Here is an 18,048-nt window from a genome sequence, read left to right on the forward strand (position 1 = left end):
ATTATGATTATTATTATTATTATAACGATGATGGTGCGTGGGAGCGTGGGAATTGCGGATTCCGGATTCCGGTTGATGGCTTGACGGTTGAGTAAGCGCAGGTGTTGACGCCTTCGCGGGCATTAGCGTCAGGAGAAATGGAAATGAGGAGTGGAGGCGACAGACAGGTGATGGGCATTACTAAAAATAGAACTAGAATAGCTATCCATATGGAGCCGCACAGGTCTGACGCCTTATCTTTCTCCAGCCTAAGCCCTGTGATAAATTGGAACCTTATCAAAGGCAAACAACCCATCGCCGTGTTTTTAACCAACTAATGGAAAATCGATCGGTTTTCATAAATCATTGCTTTGCCTTTTATCTAATCGAAGTGTATCAATCGATAAAACAAAACATATTTGGAAAAACACTGAATGGCGATAAGGAAATTAAGTTTAAATTGTAGGGGCTTTCGTTTTTGTAACACAACAATAGATTATTCTTAAAATAAATAAGCTTTCCATATTCTTAAAACAATTTTCTCTAGTATTATTAAATGATTTTTGAATTCTCTTAAACATAATTTTATTTTGTTGCCCAATTTAGTACATATTTTGACTGCTACTTGATAACATACCTAATTCTGAGTTTAAAAATCCCATATATCCCATATAATTTATAATATTAAACTAACTTTGATATTTGTGATTTAATGTGATTTAATTTATAAATCACTTTTGCTATTGATATGCCTTTTGGAGTTGGTTAAATGCTTTTGATTTCGCATTTAGAAGTGCCATGATAGCCAATTAGAGTCCCGGCTTCACATTTGATATAATTAGTAACACAAAACCTGCTGAATTAAAGCCTGCCCTAATTTCTCATGCACATTAGATATCATTTGCATTAATTTATATTATTTGTTTTGGCCGCACAACATTGTTGTGCCCATTAAAGGAGATGCATTTCTGTTGTTGCTATGGATTATTGGATTTATGGCAATGCTAAATGCAATATGAATTCGTGGGTGCAAATAATTATGCACTATCATGCATTCACATTCGCAGGCTGCATGATATCCGAATTAAGCCATGGCTCCACATTTTCCATAATTGGGCCCACAAAAGCACCGGAATTAAGGCTCCTTTCAATGGCCAAAAACCAAGGATGTGTTAATGTGGATGTGGAAATTATTTGGATGATTTGGCTATCTCGGCACACACACACACACACAACTCCCGTACAGACGCATTGTCTTTCTAGTGTGGAGTCATCCCCTTTCCGTTCTAAGCTGCTTATGACCTCCGCCTTCGATATTCCCAATGCTAATCAATGGATACCCCTGCCCCAACCCAAAAGCAACATTCAAACTCCAACGAGACCGTTTTGGTCTCTACTAATGTTTACAAAATAGTGTTCGGTCATCCGATAACCAGTTAAATTCCCTCAATGACTTTTGCTTTGGTTTTGCGTGTGCGGTCGGTCGTTCGGTCGGTCGGTGTTTTGTTTTCCGGGGGGCGGCAGGATTTTCATCTGTGCTCAGCCAACATGAAATTAGTTATCCAGCTTCGGTTCTAATCCCATGATTTTTTTCCTTTGATTTATCATTGCAAATGTATTTTCTTTTTGTTTGGCTTGCTCAGCACAGTGTCTCACAGAAGTGTAAGGCTCTCTCTCTCTCTCTCTCTCTCTCTCTCTTTCTGATCTAAATTGCATACTATAAGAATTCAAGTAAATCATAAAGTCTTGATTGAATTTCAGACTGATTTTGGAATCAAAAATAGATTATCGAATAAGGCAAGTCTGATTGCTTACCTACCTCCCCTTCTTTAACATTTGATTAAATTTAAATATTTTTATTTACATCCCTACATTTTTGCGACGCACCTTGGGGCAACAAATATCGAATGGAGATGTTCCGGGGTGTGACTATGTGTGCTTTCTCTTATTCTTTTTCCCGGACACGGATGGGATGGTATGGATGGATGCCAACCAGATTGGGTTCGAATTGGGAGGGGGAGGGGGTCTACATACCTCAACGCGTACCATTTGGGAGGCCAGCTCGTTGGTGGCGTCCACCTTGAAGAGGCATGTGGGCCGCAGCTCGGTGAATTTGAAAAGGAACATAGTGATGACGATGATGCCGAAGAGCACCCACAGGGTGACCTTCTTATTTCGGTATGGCAGTCGCATTCTGGCTGTGCTGCCTCGGCTAACTGGCCTTTGATTCAGCGGATGCGGATGCGGGTGAGGATGCCTGGTCTGGTCTGGTCTGGTCTGGTCTGGCCTGGTCTCTGGTTAGGTCCTTCTTCCCAGAGGCACTCTCTCTGCTTTTTTCCAGCTCCTATTGATTGCTCCTAGTTGCTGCTACGCTTTGCGTTTGCCCAAAGCTTAAATATGTAAATTGGTTTTCTTGAGGTCCTCAAAGCGAGAGTTGTTTTGCTTTGGCTTTTGCTGTTGCTTCTGCGTCTACTTCTGCTGTTGCTTTTGCCTTGTGATGCCAGCAGCTCCTCTTGTTTGCTAAGGATATGGGTAGATGTGGTGGGTGGGCTAGGTGACTGGGTGGCTAAGTGGTTAGGTGGCTAGGTGGCTAGGTGGCTGTCCCTACAGTGGATGTGGATCCTGATGCTTATGCTGCTGCGGCGGCGGCTTGGCGGTGCCACCACAATAACTCCGTCCACGGTCGTGGTGGTCCTGTTCCGGTCCGTGTTCTGGTGTTTGTTTCTGTTCCTGCTTGGGCTTCGGCTTCTGGTCCTGCTGCTGCTCCTGCTTATGACGTTGATTGCTGCTTGGCATCGCCTCGACTTTTGTTTGCTCCTTTTTCGGCCAGCCAGCAGCAGCAGCAACTCGGCTTGGCCAACACAACACAGCAGCACAACACGATCCTGGCAGTACTGGCTATCCTGGCTATCCTGGCAGCTGCTCTGGACCCCTTTTTATCACTCTTGTGCCGCTCTCTCTAGTGCTCGCCTTCCATTTATTGCATTTTTACTAAATATATATACGTTTATATCACGCTGCAAAGGGAAAAAGCAAAGGATTTACGTTAAGCATATTTAAATAGTTTTCCACGAATTATTGTTGGCCGCAAAGTTATTTGATGCTCTCCTTTCAAAGGCTTAAAGTCGCTATGGCGGCTATCAGTTTGCAATTTAAAATAAATGCCTCTGGATTTCAGTTAATCTCTGAGTTGGACCAACTTTGTTTCAAGAAGAATAATGAAAGTTTAAGCTATGAATGGAAAACCGAAAAAAATAGCGCACATAAATCTAAGTACTTAATACTTTTAGTAGATGATACACTTTGATCTCTTTTAGTAAATAATGCAAATATAAATATAAGAAAACTTTTAACATATATTAAATAATAAATAATATTAATATATCATACACTTTGATCCACTGATAATGCAAATACAAAAATAAGATAACTTTTAACGTATATTAAACAAAGTAAAGTTAAACAGACAAATTTAAAAACAAGAACTAAGAGATTTATGTACAGAGTACTTTTTTAGGCATCATACACATTGATTCATTGACCTTTAAATGCAAAGATAAATATAAGATACCTTTCAGCATAAAATCTCTAAATGACTAAAACCATTTTGGAGTTTATAAAGTTTAAGGATTAAAAGGGTATTTCGTACTTCGGGTAGACTGACTCTTTGACTTTTCCGCTGGTAACTTGCAAGTTTCAGTGCTTGCTACTCGACCACGACTATCGACACTCGACTTTCGACTTTCGGCACTCGACACTCGACCGCTTCTGAGTGGCAACCTCAAGTGACTACGCACCTCTTTGGATCTTTCCTCCACGGATTCTCCTGATGACGGCTGCAACTTCAGCTGCGGCGGTTCTGTGTGTTTGCTCAGTTGTTGACGAAGAGCTGCCAGCCCAGTGACTTAATGAGCCGAAATGCCAAATAGACTGGAACCAACGTTAGCGATATATACACGTAATAGCTCCAATCGCCGGTTACTTCCTCCGTCATACCTGCAGATGAAAGGGCGAACATGGAAATATTATTAATCACCTCGCATCACAAACAAAAAATACAAGGAAATACAAACAAATACAAAAAAACACAAAAAACGAAACGAAACGAATAAAATAACAAGAAGAACAGAGAGGAAAGAAAAGTGCAAACACAATTTCCCTGGTTGGGCGACGGAGCACATGATATATTTGATTAGAAATCATCCACGATACATTTGTTCTTCTCCTTTTCAATATGACATATGAACGTGACTCCCAAGGGGGTCAAGGGGCACAGGGGCGGAGGGAGTGGCACATAAGCCGCTTACACACAAGACATTTACCAGCTGTTTTCCCAGACTCTAAGTGCCTTGCAGTACAGTGAAGTTTAATGGATACCTATTTATTTATTATTTATCCAAGTGATATGGATGCTACACACAATCTGGACCCAGAAAAATTTTTTTCTATTTAATGATGAAATGAAATATATGCTCAACATGTCATACACATTTTGTTAGTTATACCCAGCAGAGTTTATTTTTAATAACAAATAATAATTTAATAAATCTAAAAACTCTAGAAAATGGAATTGAAATTTTTTTAAGTAAAACAAAACATTTAATAAAGCAATTGTTAAGCTATTATAAACATTTCTTCCGTACAATGTATTTGAAAATTTACTTTATTTAATACTTTATGTTAGAATTTCTTTATAAGCAAATAATACAAATTATAGTTCAGTAAAGTCTTCATACAATTTTAAAAATGTTTAGATATGTTATTTAAAAGGTTATCTTTACCGCAAATGATATGTTTGATTGCTTGTGATTTGGAATACCTAAACATTCTTCTGATTTGCATTAAAAAACAACATCCCAGCTCATGACAGGGTTATCAATTTCTAAGCGTAGAAGTTTGACTGTAATTGCCGACATTCTCGTTGCAAATCCCTCAAACTATTTGCCTTCAAGGCGCCGGAGAGTGCATATGAGTTTCAGGCGACATTCGTCACTAGGTTGCCCCACTCCTTCTGAATGGGGAAGAAAAAACGGGTTGGAAAAGGCAGGGAAGGTTAGGGAAGGGGGATAGTGAGTGGCCGGAGCACACTTGACAACTGCCAACTGCCAAGTCCCCGGCAACTCTCCCAAGTGCGGCCGACGTGTCAGAAGCTCGAGTACTTATAATTCCTTTAAATTCTCAACTTTCCCAGCTCCGACATATGAGCGGAAGTGAGGTGGCGCAGGCCAGGATGATAGACACAGAAAGCTGGAACGATATACCAAGTGGCAAGCATATAGCAGATAGCAAAGAGCCTCAAGGCGAAAAATGTACTGCCAAAGAGTGGTTCTGTTCTGGGTGAACTTAAAGAGCTTAAAGGCCAATCGGAGCATTCTTTATTTTTGAAAAAATATGGAAAAAGGCAGCACAATTTAATCACTCAACATAATTTCAAACATCACTATTTAATCTCTACTTCATTACTATTTTTCAATTCAAGCCTAAGTATATTTTAGGCATATTTAGTTGAAATTTATCAGTAAACCCATAAAATTTTTTTTACAATACATTTTTATTGATAGACTCACAACATAATTTCAAACATCACTATATTACTTTTTTCAATTAAGAGAATTAGTTAATAATGTCAGTAATGTGTCCACTGATTCAATAATTGTTTTATAAAATGCTATTTTGGCTTCATGTTACTTAAACTCCTTGTTAAGTCATTTGCTATTCAAACTGTTGTATCCCTGAAAACATCTATAATTTGATTTTAAACACACTTTTCAATTATACCCTGATTATAGTTGACTTTAGAGAGAGAAATTGCCATTAAAAAAAAGGCTTTACAAAGTATTTTCCGATTCGCATTATCATGAATTCTCTTTCAATTTTAAAAGTAAACTTTTACCATTCCGTAAAACTTTAATTAATTTAAAATTTGAAATTATTTGTTGGCAAAAAAGAAAACGCACGCCCACTCGCTCACGCACAATTTCCCGTCCACACAGACAACAAGTTTTCACGAATGACTTGTGTGTGTGTGCTGCTGCTTTCGTCACTCGTTCAACTTCAAAAACTATTTTCTTTTGGCCTGGGCAAAACTTTCAAGAAGCTGGCAATTTGTCCTCGTCGCAGGAGTTTTTCTTCATCCATTTTTTCTTGGCCTTTCCTTTTCGCTTTTCATTTTCCATTTTTCTTTCACATTTCACCTTTGGCTGTTGGTGCAAACATATATCCCGTTATTCCCAATTACACATGCACTTTTCCAGCGTGTGTGCTCGTGTACTTCCTGCCATCTGATCCTGCCAACTTGTTGGTCACTTTCTCCCACTCGTTCAGAAACCCGAAAAGCAGGAGCAAAACAAGCAAGGACACGGCGAATAATGGGCGTGGCTGCACTTGGAGAAAAAGGGCGAGGCGATATTAAAATCATTACCAAATTCGTAAAAATAAATAATAAATGGTTGGAATGTCATACCTCGTTGAATTTGTAAAATAAAAAATACAATCGATTGGCATTAAAAGCTAAAAATAAAAAAGTCGTGATGTAACCCCTTATTAAAAGTTTGAAAATGTTCAAAAAAATGAATGTTCCGAGATCCACTGGGAATCTTTAGTTTGTGTCCTCAGCTTCACAAAATAGTTATTATTTTGGCTGTGTGTCTTATTTTGACTAAGTTATGACAAAAAAAACCGTAAAAAAATATTTTTAAAAGCCTGAAAAAAACAACTTGAATTTTAATAAATAACAAATAAACGACTTTATTATGTGTAAACATATTATTTATTATATTCCTGTACTGCATTGAATAACTTTTAGTAGTTGATTTGACTAGATCTAAAAAGGGAGCTGCCTTTCGCAAACAATTTTGTCTTTGTGCATGAGCTGGCAAAGTATGTTTCCACATATGACAGAAACCCCTCAAGGGCCCAGCTTGTTCTTTGGCTTGCCACATTCTACGCTTTGCTGCTTTCGTATGTCGGAAAGTTTTGATATTAAAAAAATAAATAAAAATAGAAATTCCTTTTGGCCATATTTTACATGCTAAAATTGTGGCTTATATATTTACCCCCTCCCAAAGCCCCTGCCGAAATGGGTGCCAAAACTTTTTAGAGCAACGTTACTACGGCAACAGGGGACCCCTCTTCACTCTTTTCTTTTTTTTTCCACTGCTCCCACGCAAATAATAGAAATAACCAAAAAGAGTAAAGAAAAAAAAAACCGAAAACCAAGTTGAATTTTTGTTTGAAGAGGTGCGCTGTGTATGTGTGTGAGTGTGTGTGAGTAATGTTGGCAAACATTCACACACATTGGAAAGCATTCGCTCCAGTTTTTGTTGCCTTTGTTGCTGGCTGTTTGTTGTTTGGCTCAAGTGTCGGTTAAAGTCTTGTTAAAATTAATAAGCGTGTAAATTGTATTGTATTGCCACACACACACCACCCCCAAACACACAATCACACACATACGCACTCGCACAGAGTACGCATTAAATTGTTTATGCATATGAAGAGTTTTTCCTACTTTATTTTATGGGACTTTGTGTTTTTTATTTCCACAAACAGCTCTCAGATGTTTTTGTTCTTATGTTATGCTCAACTTAAGCTTAATGGCATTTTGTTTTCGGCACTGCTATACAGTAGATGGCAAACGGGTTGTGAAAATTATATCTGGGAGTTTTTTAGTTGGTTGGGAATTGTAGGGATTCTTCTAAAATTCGGTAGACTGCTGTTATCTAATTTTTAAACATATTTTAAATCGCGGGCGCGTGTTATATTATTAATAAGTTGCATCAAGAAATGTATTTTATTTAAAAAGTTTTTTTTTGTATTTTTTTGAATATAGTGTTAAACTGTTTTTTACCATATTTCATTCAGTAATAAAAAAGTGAGAAATCAAGAAACTTATTTTATACATTTAGAAATTACAGCATTATAAAAATGTATGTACAAAACATTTCCAGTTTATCCCACTGTGTATGAGAAATAGCCTGGCGCCAGTTCACACGCTTGTTGCGCCCACTACTATCTCTTGTCTTTTGTTCCTGGGAAACGCGGGCAAAAAGTAGAAAGAAAATCTGCATAAATAATGTTAAGACACGCTTTCTGCGGGAAGTGTTGATGATTTGATGGAAAATTCCGAAACTAAAGCGCGCAAAGTGCGAAAACAAAACGCTGTGGCTCAAGCGCAGTTAGAATGGCGCAAGAAAGTGGGATTTCGGGGGTAATGGTGGAAAAGTGGGTGAAAAATGGGGCTGATCCCAGTCGGCAGAGCGTAGCCATTCTATTTCTCCAACGAAACGTGGCTATCCACATTTTTTGCCCCTCCTCTCCACTGGCGAGAGTTTATTATTTAGCAAACTGACTCCATGGCGACATTTGGCTCATTTATCAGGCAAAAGCACGTCACGTCGTGATATTATAAATTACTTCAGACAATATGCAGCAGCCCCCCGAGTTTTGAGTTGTCTTACTTGGCTATAATCCCGTCAGTTCTGGATGCTGGATGTTGGATGCTTTCAAAAGCATAGGACGGCGATAAATCCATCGCAATGCCAAAACATCAATCCCTAGTCCCGGGCAAATAAAGCAAATGCAGGCATTTTTAATTTAATTAAAACAGTAAGTCCATGGACTATTATGATTTGTTTTCAAAAACCAAATAAACAAGCATTTTTGTGGTCCAAAGCTACTGTGCTGGCTTATTGTTTCCATTTAATTTCCATATGAAAGGAATAACTTATCAGGCTGCATTGCCAAACATTCCAGACCAAAATGAAATGTGGCTATTAAAATAAAATGAGATCTTTGCGGACCACAATAAAATGCGTTTTTAGGCAAGGTTGTTGTTCGATTTAAAAATAATTTGAAGATTTTAAAGACTATTGGCTGCAACCAACTGAAACGTCTAGTGTTTGATAAATAATAAATAAAATGTGAAAGTTTATGGTTCAACTATTTTCTTCAATTTCCGTGAGACCATTTCTCTTTGGCATAAAATAAATAACACAATTTCAATACAAGTGTCGATAACATATTTACTTTGACTTTTTCTAGGAATATTTTTATAGGCGACAGCAAACACAATTCTGAATCATGCTACTATCAACTAGTTCATCGTTACTGTTATTTATCTAAGCATTCAGCGACTGAGTCTTTCGGAATGTTGATAAACAATCCGTACATTTGAGACAACGTAATTCGATGCTGCCTTTTTAAATGATTGCTTTTTGTTTAGTACCATTTGACAAAAGAAATTGAAATTGTGATTTCTAAAACTATGCAACAGGAGGAAGTTGGCAGAATAACTTCTTGTTATGTAAATAGAATATTTTGAATTTCTCTGTGCTTACTAAAATTGTTGTTAAATATATTTGTTTTCATCTTTTATAGCTTAAAGTTGCTGTAGAGTCTTAAATAGCTCACCGCAGTTAATTAAATGCAAGTTAGTTAAGAGACTACTCTTAATAAAATATACTTTATAGTTGTTTTATACTTTAAAATTCTAAAAGTATTAAGATTAATTTAACCAAAACCAGGTAGGTAACGTTTATTTTATAATTTCAAGACAAGCGAAAGACATAAGTTTCGATATAAAAACCCACAAAGTTTCGCCATAAAAACTTGATGAATGTCGGCAATCAAATAATGTAGTTGGCATCACTGCTGTCGCGGGACGGTAGTACCAGGTTGGGGGTTTTTCTGGGCGTTATCTAAACCCGGGGCCAGTTGACAGGCATTGGGACTCGTACTGGGATTGGCCCTCCGCCAAGCGCTGTCGGATGCAATGGAGCGAATATTCCCGGCATATTTGCACAGCGAAGCGCAGCGCCGTTGGATTTAACGTGACTAGTGACTAACGTTCCGCTTAACCCCCTAAAATTCCCTAAACCCCCCATTACTCCCGATCGGAGCACAGAGTTGGGTCCCTGGAAAATGTGTTAATTAAAACTTAACGTCTGATCGCGTTACACACGATACGCGAACGTCACCGGAACACGTACAGAAAAAAAACACGCTCGATGCCCGAGAAAGCGGAGACGGTAAAAATGTTATAATTCAATTTGTGTTATGTCAACTGCTGTATAAATATAGCGCCGGATCCGGGGGAGATATACGTGGTATATACGATACAGACGGACGGACGGACGGACGGACGGACGGAGGAGTGGCCGACTTTATTCAGCTGTGAAATCGACAAGTGCATTGAACCTGGCCGGGCATAGATTATGAGCATAAGCCCGTCTAGAAGCGAAAGATTTTGCGATACCGACCACACACAACAGTTCCCTGAATATAATTTCCGATGGCTGACGCATCAGTGAGCACTCGTTTGTTTGTAATTAACAGTCCAGGAGCTTTGGGCCATAAGCTCCTCAGTAGCCGTCAGGCATCAACAGGCAATCAAAAAACAAGCCAACTTCTGTGGATGTAACTGGCTTAAATGGCAACCAACTACCAGAATTTTTGGCAATGTGTGGAAATCACATAAATATGCAAAGCCATTGTTGCTTTTGCTTTCATATATTAAGCACCAGATAAAATGTTGCATAAGTATTTAAATATTCCCTTCCCTTCTATGAGACCCAAAAAGTATATTCATTTTGATGTAGTATGTCATATTTTATTAAATGTTGCTTTATTTAATGAAAATGTACTGTATATACTTGTACTTGTCAGATAACTTTAAGACTTGGTAACATTTAATTTAGATATTTTTTTGTTAAGTCCATAGTTGCAGAAATAACATTAGCAATATTACAAATAATTTGTCTATGCTGAAAGTGGCCTTTTTACAGAGTCTTCACTGTAGCTCTTTTAGTGTTAACGGCTGTCATTTTCCAGGGACCATAACAAAATCCTTGAGAAAATAGCCTTCAAAGAGGCTTTGCCCACAAATTAGTGTTAGAGTGCGTTCGATGCGGCCCCAATAAATTGACAATTAAAACAAAAAGCAATTAACACCCCAGCCCAGATGGCGAGCAAACGAAATGCTCGTACAACTCGCAACTGAGTCAATGAACCCGAAACTTTCCTGATGACAACAAAAAACATATAAAACGAGAATGAACGAGGAGAGCGGGGCCAGCAACGTTTATCGAAGAATCGATTGAAAGGCGAAGCCCATACACATCAGCAATCAAATGACTTTGACATTGTGCAGCAACTAAACCGAATAAATAGAGTACAAATAATAAAAACAAAATGCTCAAATTGTAACAATCGGGACAGTGAAATGTGAACTGCGGACTGCAAACTGCCAACGGAAAACTGAAAACTGCATTGTATGCAAATTGGCAACAAAGTTTCCGATGAGGAGGCGTTGCGGGATTTTTTTTATTTTATTCTGAGCTAAAACTGATAAGCATGCCAAATGTGTTCCTCTTATTTTATTTCATTTCATTTGCATTTCCACACTTTTAACTCGCTCGCTGGGCACCGAAAAAAATCAATTATTATATTGGGTATTCAAACCGAAGGAATATTTCGTACGTGAAATATATTACTATTTAATTTTATTGCTTTCTAGTTGATTGACTTTTATTCAGAAGCATTAATTAAGCAATTATTATCGACCAATTAATTTATTTGGCTTTAATACTGTTATTTAATGTTCAATATTAAATGAAACGAGTTTTTTTTAGACAGATGAACAGGTTTGACATTACTTTTAAGAAAATTGTTCGCATTGAATGCATTTTTAAATAAAAATGTGTACAAACTTCAATTGCTGATTAACATTTATTAACATTTTGAAATTTATGTGTTTAACTGCTTAATATTTGTATTTGTTTTAAGCATTATTGTTAAGATGTACATATATAAAATAAGATATATAAATATATAAATAAGATAGGAGTTAAAAATAATATCTTATGTGATTCCCATTTAACAAAAATTAAAAAAAAACCATAAATACCTTCAATACGATTAAATCGAGCATGACATTCTTTTTTATCGATTTATATATTTTCAGAATTTTATTGATTTGAAATGGCATATTATTAGCCCCATTATTTTCATTATTTTTGCATGACTTTCTTGTCGTGTCTTTCTCCCAGTTTGTTTATTATCTGCACGGAAAGAAATTAGGTAAATGTTTTACTGATATTATTGAAAAAATGTTTAATGTTACTCCACAATATTTGATATGTATTGATATTGACCAAATTTTAAGTTTTTTAAATTTCTTTTGTCTAAAAATTATAAGTTTATAATTTTAACTTTAAGTATCTGTGTAGAATCAAATTAACCATTCTAATTACTAAAAATTTTAATTTTAAACGCAAAATGTTATTAGAAAGCTGGCACGAATTACAAATTTTAATTAAGCAACTATGATCCGTTTACATTAAACTTTAAAAAGTATTTAGTGAAATTTTTTGACAGTGCGGCGATTAGAAAACCTGTCTTTTGGATTTTCAAATAAATGAGTTAAACAATTATTATTAGCATTTTTTCGATTATTACATTGCGTAGTTTGGTTTTTTGTTTTTGCAGTGCGGACTTCTCTTTGCATGCCTTTCTTGACGTCACTCCTTCTCGGACTTTCTTTTTGACCGCGCAAAAGAGAAGCTTGACAAAAGGGCTTACGTGTCCCAGAGAAGATTTCGTGGAAAGACCATTAAAACTTCTTTTTTCGGGAGCGCAACAGCGGGGCTAACGCGGCCGATGTCAAATGGCCCAACTTTTAATGGAGCCAAGGAGTTTCCTTTTCCATGTCGGCGGGCTTTCCCCGAATTTTCTCTCACTTCGCTGAGGCAATTTGTGCAATTGCGAAGGCTCTCGTGCTTTCTTTAACAGAGAAAAAAAAAAAAAACCAGAGACCCAAAAAACTGACTTCCCTTTCGGAGGCCATCATCAAAATTTTTTGGCCAGCTCAGAACAAACAGTCAACGTAGCGTGTCGCCCTTTGCATATTTGCCTTAATTTTCATTATTCTCATATTCATTTCGTTTTATTTCTTTCCGGCCTTTAATGGGCCGCGATTTGAGGGAATGATGAAAAATGCTGATAGGCCAAGTTAATATGAATGAATGATGATAAATGCGCAATGTTTTTGTTCATAATTAATTTTTACTGTTTCGTTTTTTTTCTTTTGTTCGGGTCTAAAGTGACCATTAATGGCACGGTGTATGATAGGGGGCCACGTTTTTGCCACGGAAAATCACTAGCTTAGTGCAAGTTGGTCAAAACAAAAGCGACCAGAATCAACAGGTGTGCAGATTACATAGCAAATTCGTAAGGTAATTATTACAAAATATATTGCTTTTAATCCTTTAAATCCTTACTTTTGAATTTAGTCCTCTTTTATCACCTTTTTTAAAAACTGAGTTCAACAAATGTTTGAAACAATCAAATCTGTACTAAACAACTATCAAAAAACTTTAAAAGGAAATGGAAATACTTGTTCTATAAAAATATGATATTAAGGAAAGGTTTAATTTTTACAATTAAGATACATTTTACAACTGTTGTACAGACAAACCAAATGGTGGAATATAATCTCCCCTTACTAAAATTTGTTTTTCGAACTGTCGTACAAAAGTTTGAATCGGTTTTATACCAACCAGTACGACATATATTTTCCGGCAAAATCACTCACCTAAACCCCTCCCATTCCCAAGGGCGATTCACACCTCAATAACCCGCCATCGGCTGTCATAGTTTTTCCTTGAGAACTTCCAAATGCAAAAGACCAGGTGAGTGTGACAGAGTTATAGAGTTGTATGCGAACACGTCTACCTGGTCGTTCAAGAACGGCAATCTGAGCGTGACGAATAATGATTTTACACCGCTCCAAAGAGTTCTGAGTAGGGCGATGGGATGGTATGGGATGGTATGGGATGTTATGGGATGGGATATGCAATGGTTCAGTTTTTATGGGATGGGTGTGGGTATACGGGTGGGGTGAACTTTGGAGCGGAGTTTTTCTTTGAGGCAAGGCAAGACGAAGTCGGTCGCCAGGGTAAAAATACTGGCGAAAAGTGTGCAAATTTGTGTGAGAGTTTGTGTGTTGAACGGTTGAATTTGAAATTTGCATTTAGTTGGCTTATTAAGTTTGCATCTGTATATCTGTCGTGTTCGCAGCTCCTTTTAAAGCAACTCCAACGGCTAATTTCATTTGGCTGCAGTTTGCCCCAAAGCAAAGAGGCGTCAGTGAAAGACAGAAAGGGGGGTCGGGCTGGAAAAAATTACAAGGGGGGGAGGTTGTCAAGAAAGAATGCATACACGGGGAAAATTCCCTTTGTCATTTATATTTATTTCATTTATCAAGAATAGATATCATAATAAAGTTGTAAAATTATATTTCAATATTTATAATTTAGAAAACATTGCTTAGCTCGATAAAGTTATTGGTTTTTTAACAAAAAAAAATTATGTCTGATAAATAAAAAATGTGTATATTCATTTACATGAAATTCAAAAAGAATTTTTTTTTAAGATTTCCCTATAAAAAAGTGTCACTCTTTTAGCTCGACAAAGTTGTTTTTTTTTTAACAAAAAATGTATATTAACAAAAAAAATTATATTAACAAACAATTTAAAAAATATTTTTTGTACACATTTGATTTTAAATCGTTTGATATTTACCAGCTCCATGTAAAAAAGATCCAAAAACCCACTTCCATATTTGCATAAACCTTTGTCATTGACTTATTTAAAAATAAAACTAAGAGACATTAAGAAAAGGATATTTGAATTAAACAACTGTCTTATTAATGTCTAATTATCGTGATATTTTCTCTATGTGTACATGTAATATGGGCACTTGGGCAGAATCACTTTTGGGCCACTTGTTTCTCGAAATTGAAAACCATGAGGCGCATTTAAAAAGATGAAGTGACAACTGGCATACTGATGACGACACAGTGGGGAAGGGGTTGGGGGCAAAAGGGAACATGGGGGGGGGGTGAGAGAAGCTGTAAGTGTGTGTGGAGCGTATAAATATAACAAGTGCCAAGTGAAATATGTACATAAATAAGCCAGCGCAGAGATATGTGAGGCAGATGCAGATACAGTGATCTTTCGCCTCTAACAAAAACTTATATTATTTTTTTTAAAGTAACTACTTGCTTTTGTTACTAAAACAATGATTACAAGCCGAAAGTATGTTTTTATTATGTTCATAATTTATGTAGATTTTGTGAAGAAACGTCTTTAAGAAATTACACAAATTAGATTTACAGAAGCAACATTTAAAGTATCACCGAATTTAATTATATTCTATTGTTGATGGTTGAATATATTTTTCAAATCCATTTTTTTTGATATGGCTGTTGTACTTGGGGTTCTACTGTACCCTTTTGTCTACTACTGTCGCCGTTTCTGTGTCTGTTTCTACCGCTGCATTTCTGCATTTTTGCATTTCTGCACTTCCAGCAGCTGCGACTAATTGTTGAAAAGGGAAAAATATATTAAATAAAAAAAAAAAAGAATAGATGGGGATAAAAAGGGGGAGTAATACGCCAGAAAAGGGATAAAAGGAGACAGGATGCGAAGGACTTGTTCGCGCCGACTGCGAAAAGTGCAACAAACTTTGACAAAATACAACGAAAATTCTGCCCAAAGGTATGTATGAGGCCGGGGCGTGGCATAAGGGGGCGGCAAAGGGTGGCGAACGAATGAAGCGCCCCTTTTTGCAACTTCAAATCGCAAACCCACACAGTCCGCCACAGCTGGAGATTCTCACACACATGTGAAAAAAGCGCGAGTAGCAAAAGGAAAAAAAAGGCATTGCAATTGAAGCACTCTCATTAGGAGAAGAAGTTGCAGTAAGAACCAGAAGAATACGAATTGAAGCCGAGGAAAAGAGCTGAAACCGCAAAAAAATTGCCAAGAATACGATAACGTAGACAAAAAAATTAACTGGTTGCAGAAAATGCTTAATATACTCTATTAAAAACAAAGTTTTTAATACTGGCTACGCAATTTCGACTGTATTTAAAACTAAGTAACCATTAATTAAAATAACACAAATTGCATAAAACATTAAAGGCTTGATAAAGTAAACAAAGAGAAAAAATGGCTTTCTGTAATCAATATTTTATTTTATAAAATATGTAAACGGGGCAAACTTTTAGAAATATTTAACAAGAAAATTCTACATAAACTGGAAAACAATGTTGAACAATAGGTGGCGAAAAATGTAGCCATTAAATTGTAGTTTATTTGCTAGAAGCGAATTAAAATAATTGTTCACTCCTTAAACTGCACACTGTAGTTAAAGTACCGGTCGCCCACGTAGCTGACAAAAATGTTGAAAATGTTGCAGTATAAATAAATGATTGCTAAAGCGGTGTTTTACCAAATTTGTGGTTGCACTGGCTTATTTTTTTATTAAGAACTTGCTAATAATACAAAATCAAGTACTGAATATTTTGACATTTATGGCCTACAGACAAAGATACTAACGCTAAACAGCTCATCAAAAATGTTTAAGAATAAAAATGTGTCAACGGTTAATGGCTAAGCGGTATTCGTCGAATTCTTTATTAATCATTAAATAGGTTGATTAAGAACAATATTTTTTCCAATAAGCAGAGTATAATCGTTTTGACACGGCCACGTAGGTGAGGAAACAAAACAGCGCCGCAATAAACGAAAACGAAAAGTTAACACAGGAAAAACACTCAGTTCCCAGATAAGAAGGGGTTCCAATATATTCCCCCAAATTAGTAAGTTAAGCGGTATATTTTACTTGATTTCTTGTTGGAGCGCCGGATTCTTCACTAATCATTGCTATCAGTGTGAGGCAACAACAACAGCTCCCTCTCTCTCTATTTTTTTGCTCTTTCACTCCCCTTATTGTTGTTGTTGTTGTTGCTGTCTGGTTTCAAATATAAATTGCTGTTGTTTTATTTGTTGTTGCTGTTATTATTGTTGCTTGCACTTGTTGTATTTTCGTCACACAAACAAACAAACACCCACACAAACAATGTTGCACGTTGCGTGTGCTCTTCCTCTTTCCCCGCCGAAGAATCGTAAACAAATGCAGCGCACACACTTCGTCACGCGACACCTTGTCCCACTCACGTCTTTTCGGCTAGGTTTGCAGTTTCAGCACTCGCCAAAAAAGTTGCAGCGCGTTCGCCCCGTTTTAGCGCGGCCACTAAGTTAAACACTCGTTTTAGGTCTGAAGTTGGTACGAATTTGGTTACTACGCTAAAATCGCGACTTTCCTTCGCTAGAGGTGGGGAGACTTCGATGATATCATCGATTGTTCAAAATTTTGGTCCTATCGATGTTTGGCAGGAACTATCGATGTTCTTAACATTTCGCTGTTAGTTCGACGTTTGGCTAACATTTTTCATTAGTTCGACGTTTGGCTAACATTTCGTGGTGAGCTTCGCCTCTAGAGGTGAAATATTGGTGTAATCAATGCTCTCAAGACATCGGTGTCATCGATGTTTGGTGGGGCGTCATCGATGCTTTCTGCTCACTACAGCGCTGCTAAAAAAACGATAATAACATTCTAGTGGCATGAATTTAATTTCACATTTCTGTTAGGAAAATGACAATTGCCGTTACAAAAACGATGATTTTTTCATTTCGAACTTTGAAAAAAACTGATCAGGGGCTATGGATTGCGGCATCATAATCAAGAACAGTTTTGGAGAGGCTCTCCGCTTTTGTCTGCTTTCCATTTCCTTTGGCGGGCCAACATCGATGTTTTGCCATCCCTTATATACTGTTAACGATTTCAGTACACTTCTTAGGAGTAAGTATTTGCTACTTGCGGAGTATGTATCGGCTAACTATCGATAAATATGGCGGATGTCTTCGCCAAATTCAAAATGTGCCTTCACTAACTGCGGAGTATGTCTTCGCTAGCTGCGGTTAAAGCTTCAGCGCCACTTGGCGGCCCGCAGCGGAACCCAACATTAAAAAGTATTTTCCCTAAAGTGTCATCTTCCGTCCCGTAGGTGGAGCCAGAACATTTTCAAAAGTTATGTCAATCGCTGAATTAAATTGACTTTGCTTTGTTGTGGCCCAAAACTTTAAAATTTTTGGGAGGAAATATGGGCTATATTAATAACAACTGAACGACCTTTAAATTAATAAGCAATTTACGAACATTTCATA

General features: G+C 37.0%; 2 protein-coding genes across 5 annotated transcripts in view; both read right to left on the reverse strand.

The window, feature by feature from the left end:
* The window catches only part of LOC128264615 (protein-tyrosine sulfotransferase), a 16,496-nt gene extending 13,519 nt beyond the window's left edge, over positions 1 to 2,977 (reverse strand). The window contains exon 1 of one of the 2 annotated variants that reach the window (XM_053000190.1): positions 2,014 to 2,977. In XM_053000190.1, the coding sequence (XP_052856150.1) occupies positions 2,014 to 2,172 (159 nt within the window). In that variant the 5' untranslated portion in view covers positions 2,173 to 2,977. The remainder of the gene's footprint in view (positions 1 to 2,013) is intronic. The other variant, XM_053000191.1, reaches the window with a different exon arrangement.
* LOC128264626 (uncharacterized) lies at positions 2,701 to 17,187 on the reverse strand. Of its 3 annotated transcripts, XM_053000219.1 has the most exons (3): positions 13,568 to 13,711; positions 3,777 to 3,975; positions 2,701 to 2,996 (listed from the first exon to the last, which is right to left on the reverse strand). In XM_053000219.1, the coding sequence occupies exon 2, from the start codon at positions 3,971 to 3,973 to the stop codon at positions 3,851 to 3,853; it is 123 nt and encodes a 40-aa protein (XP_052856179.1). In that variant the 5' UTR covers positions 3,974 to 3,975; positions 13,568 to 13,711; the 3' UTR covers positions 2,701 to 2,996; positions 3,777 to 3,850. The 3 variants fall into 3 exon arrangements, 1 of the variants encoding a protein (XP_052856179.1); XR_008268753.1 differs by lacking the exons at positions 2,701 to 2,996; positions 13,568 to 13,711 and adding an exon at positions 16,999 to 17,187 and having other exon boundaries at positions 3,834 to 3,975; XR_008268752.1 differs by lacking the exons at positions 2,701 to 2,996; positions 13,568 to 13,711 and adding an exon at positions 16,664 to 17,187 and having other exon boundaries at positions 3,836 to 3,975.
* Between the last annotated feature and the right edge of the window lie 861 nt (positions 17,188 to 18,048).

Source organism: Drosophila gunungcola, unplaced genomic scaffold (assembly GCF_025200985.1).
Source record: "Drosophila gunungcola strain Sukarami unplaced genomic scaffold, Dgunungcola_SK_2 000075F, whole genome shotgun sequence".
Classification (NCBI taxonomy): Eukaryota; Metazoa; Arthropoda; class Insecta; order Diptera; family Drosophilidae; genus Drosophila; species Drosophila gunungcola.

What these genes read in the sequence shown, in the direction of transcription:
- LOC128264626 (XM_053000219.1), bottom strand. Translation starts at nt 3,973, where the DNA reads ATGACGGAGGAAGTAACCGGCGATTGGAGCTATTACGTGTATATATCG.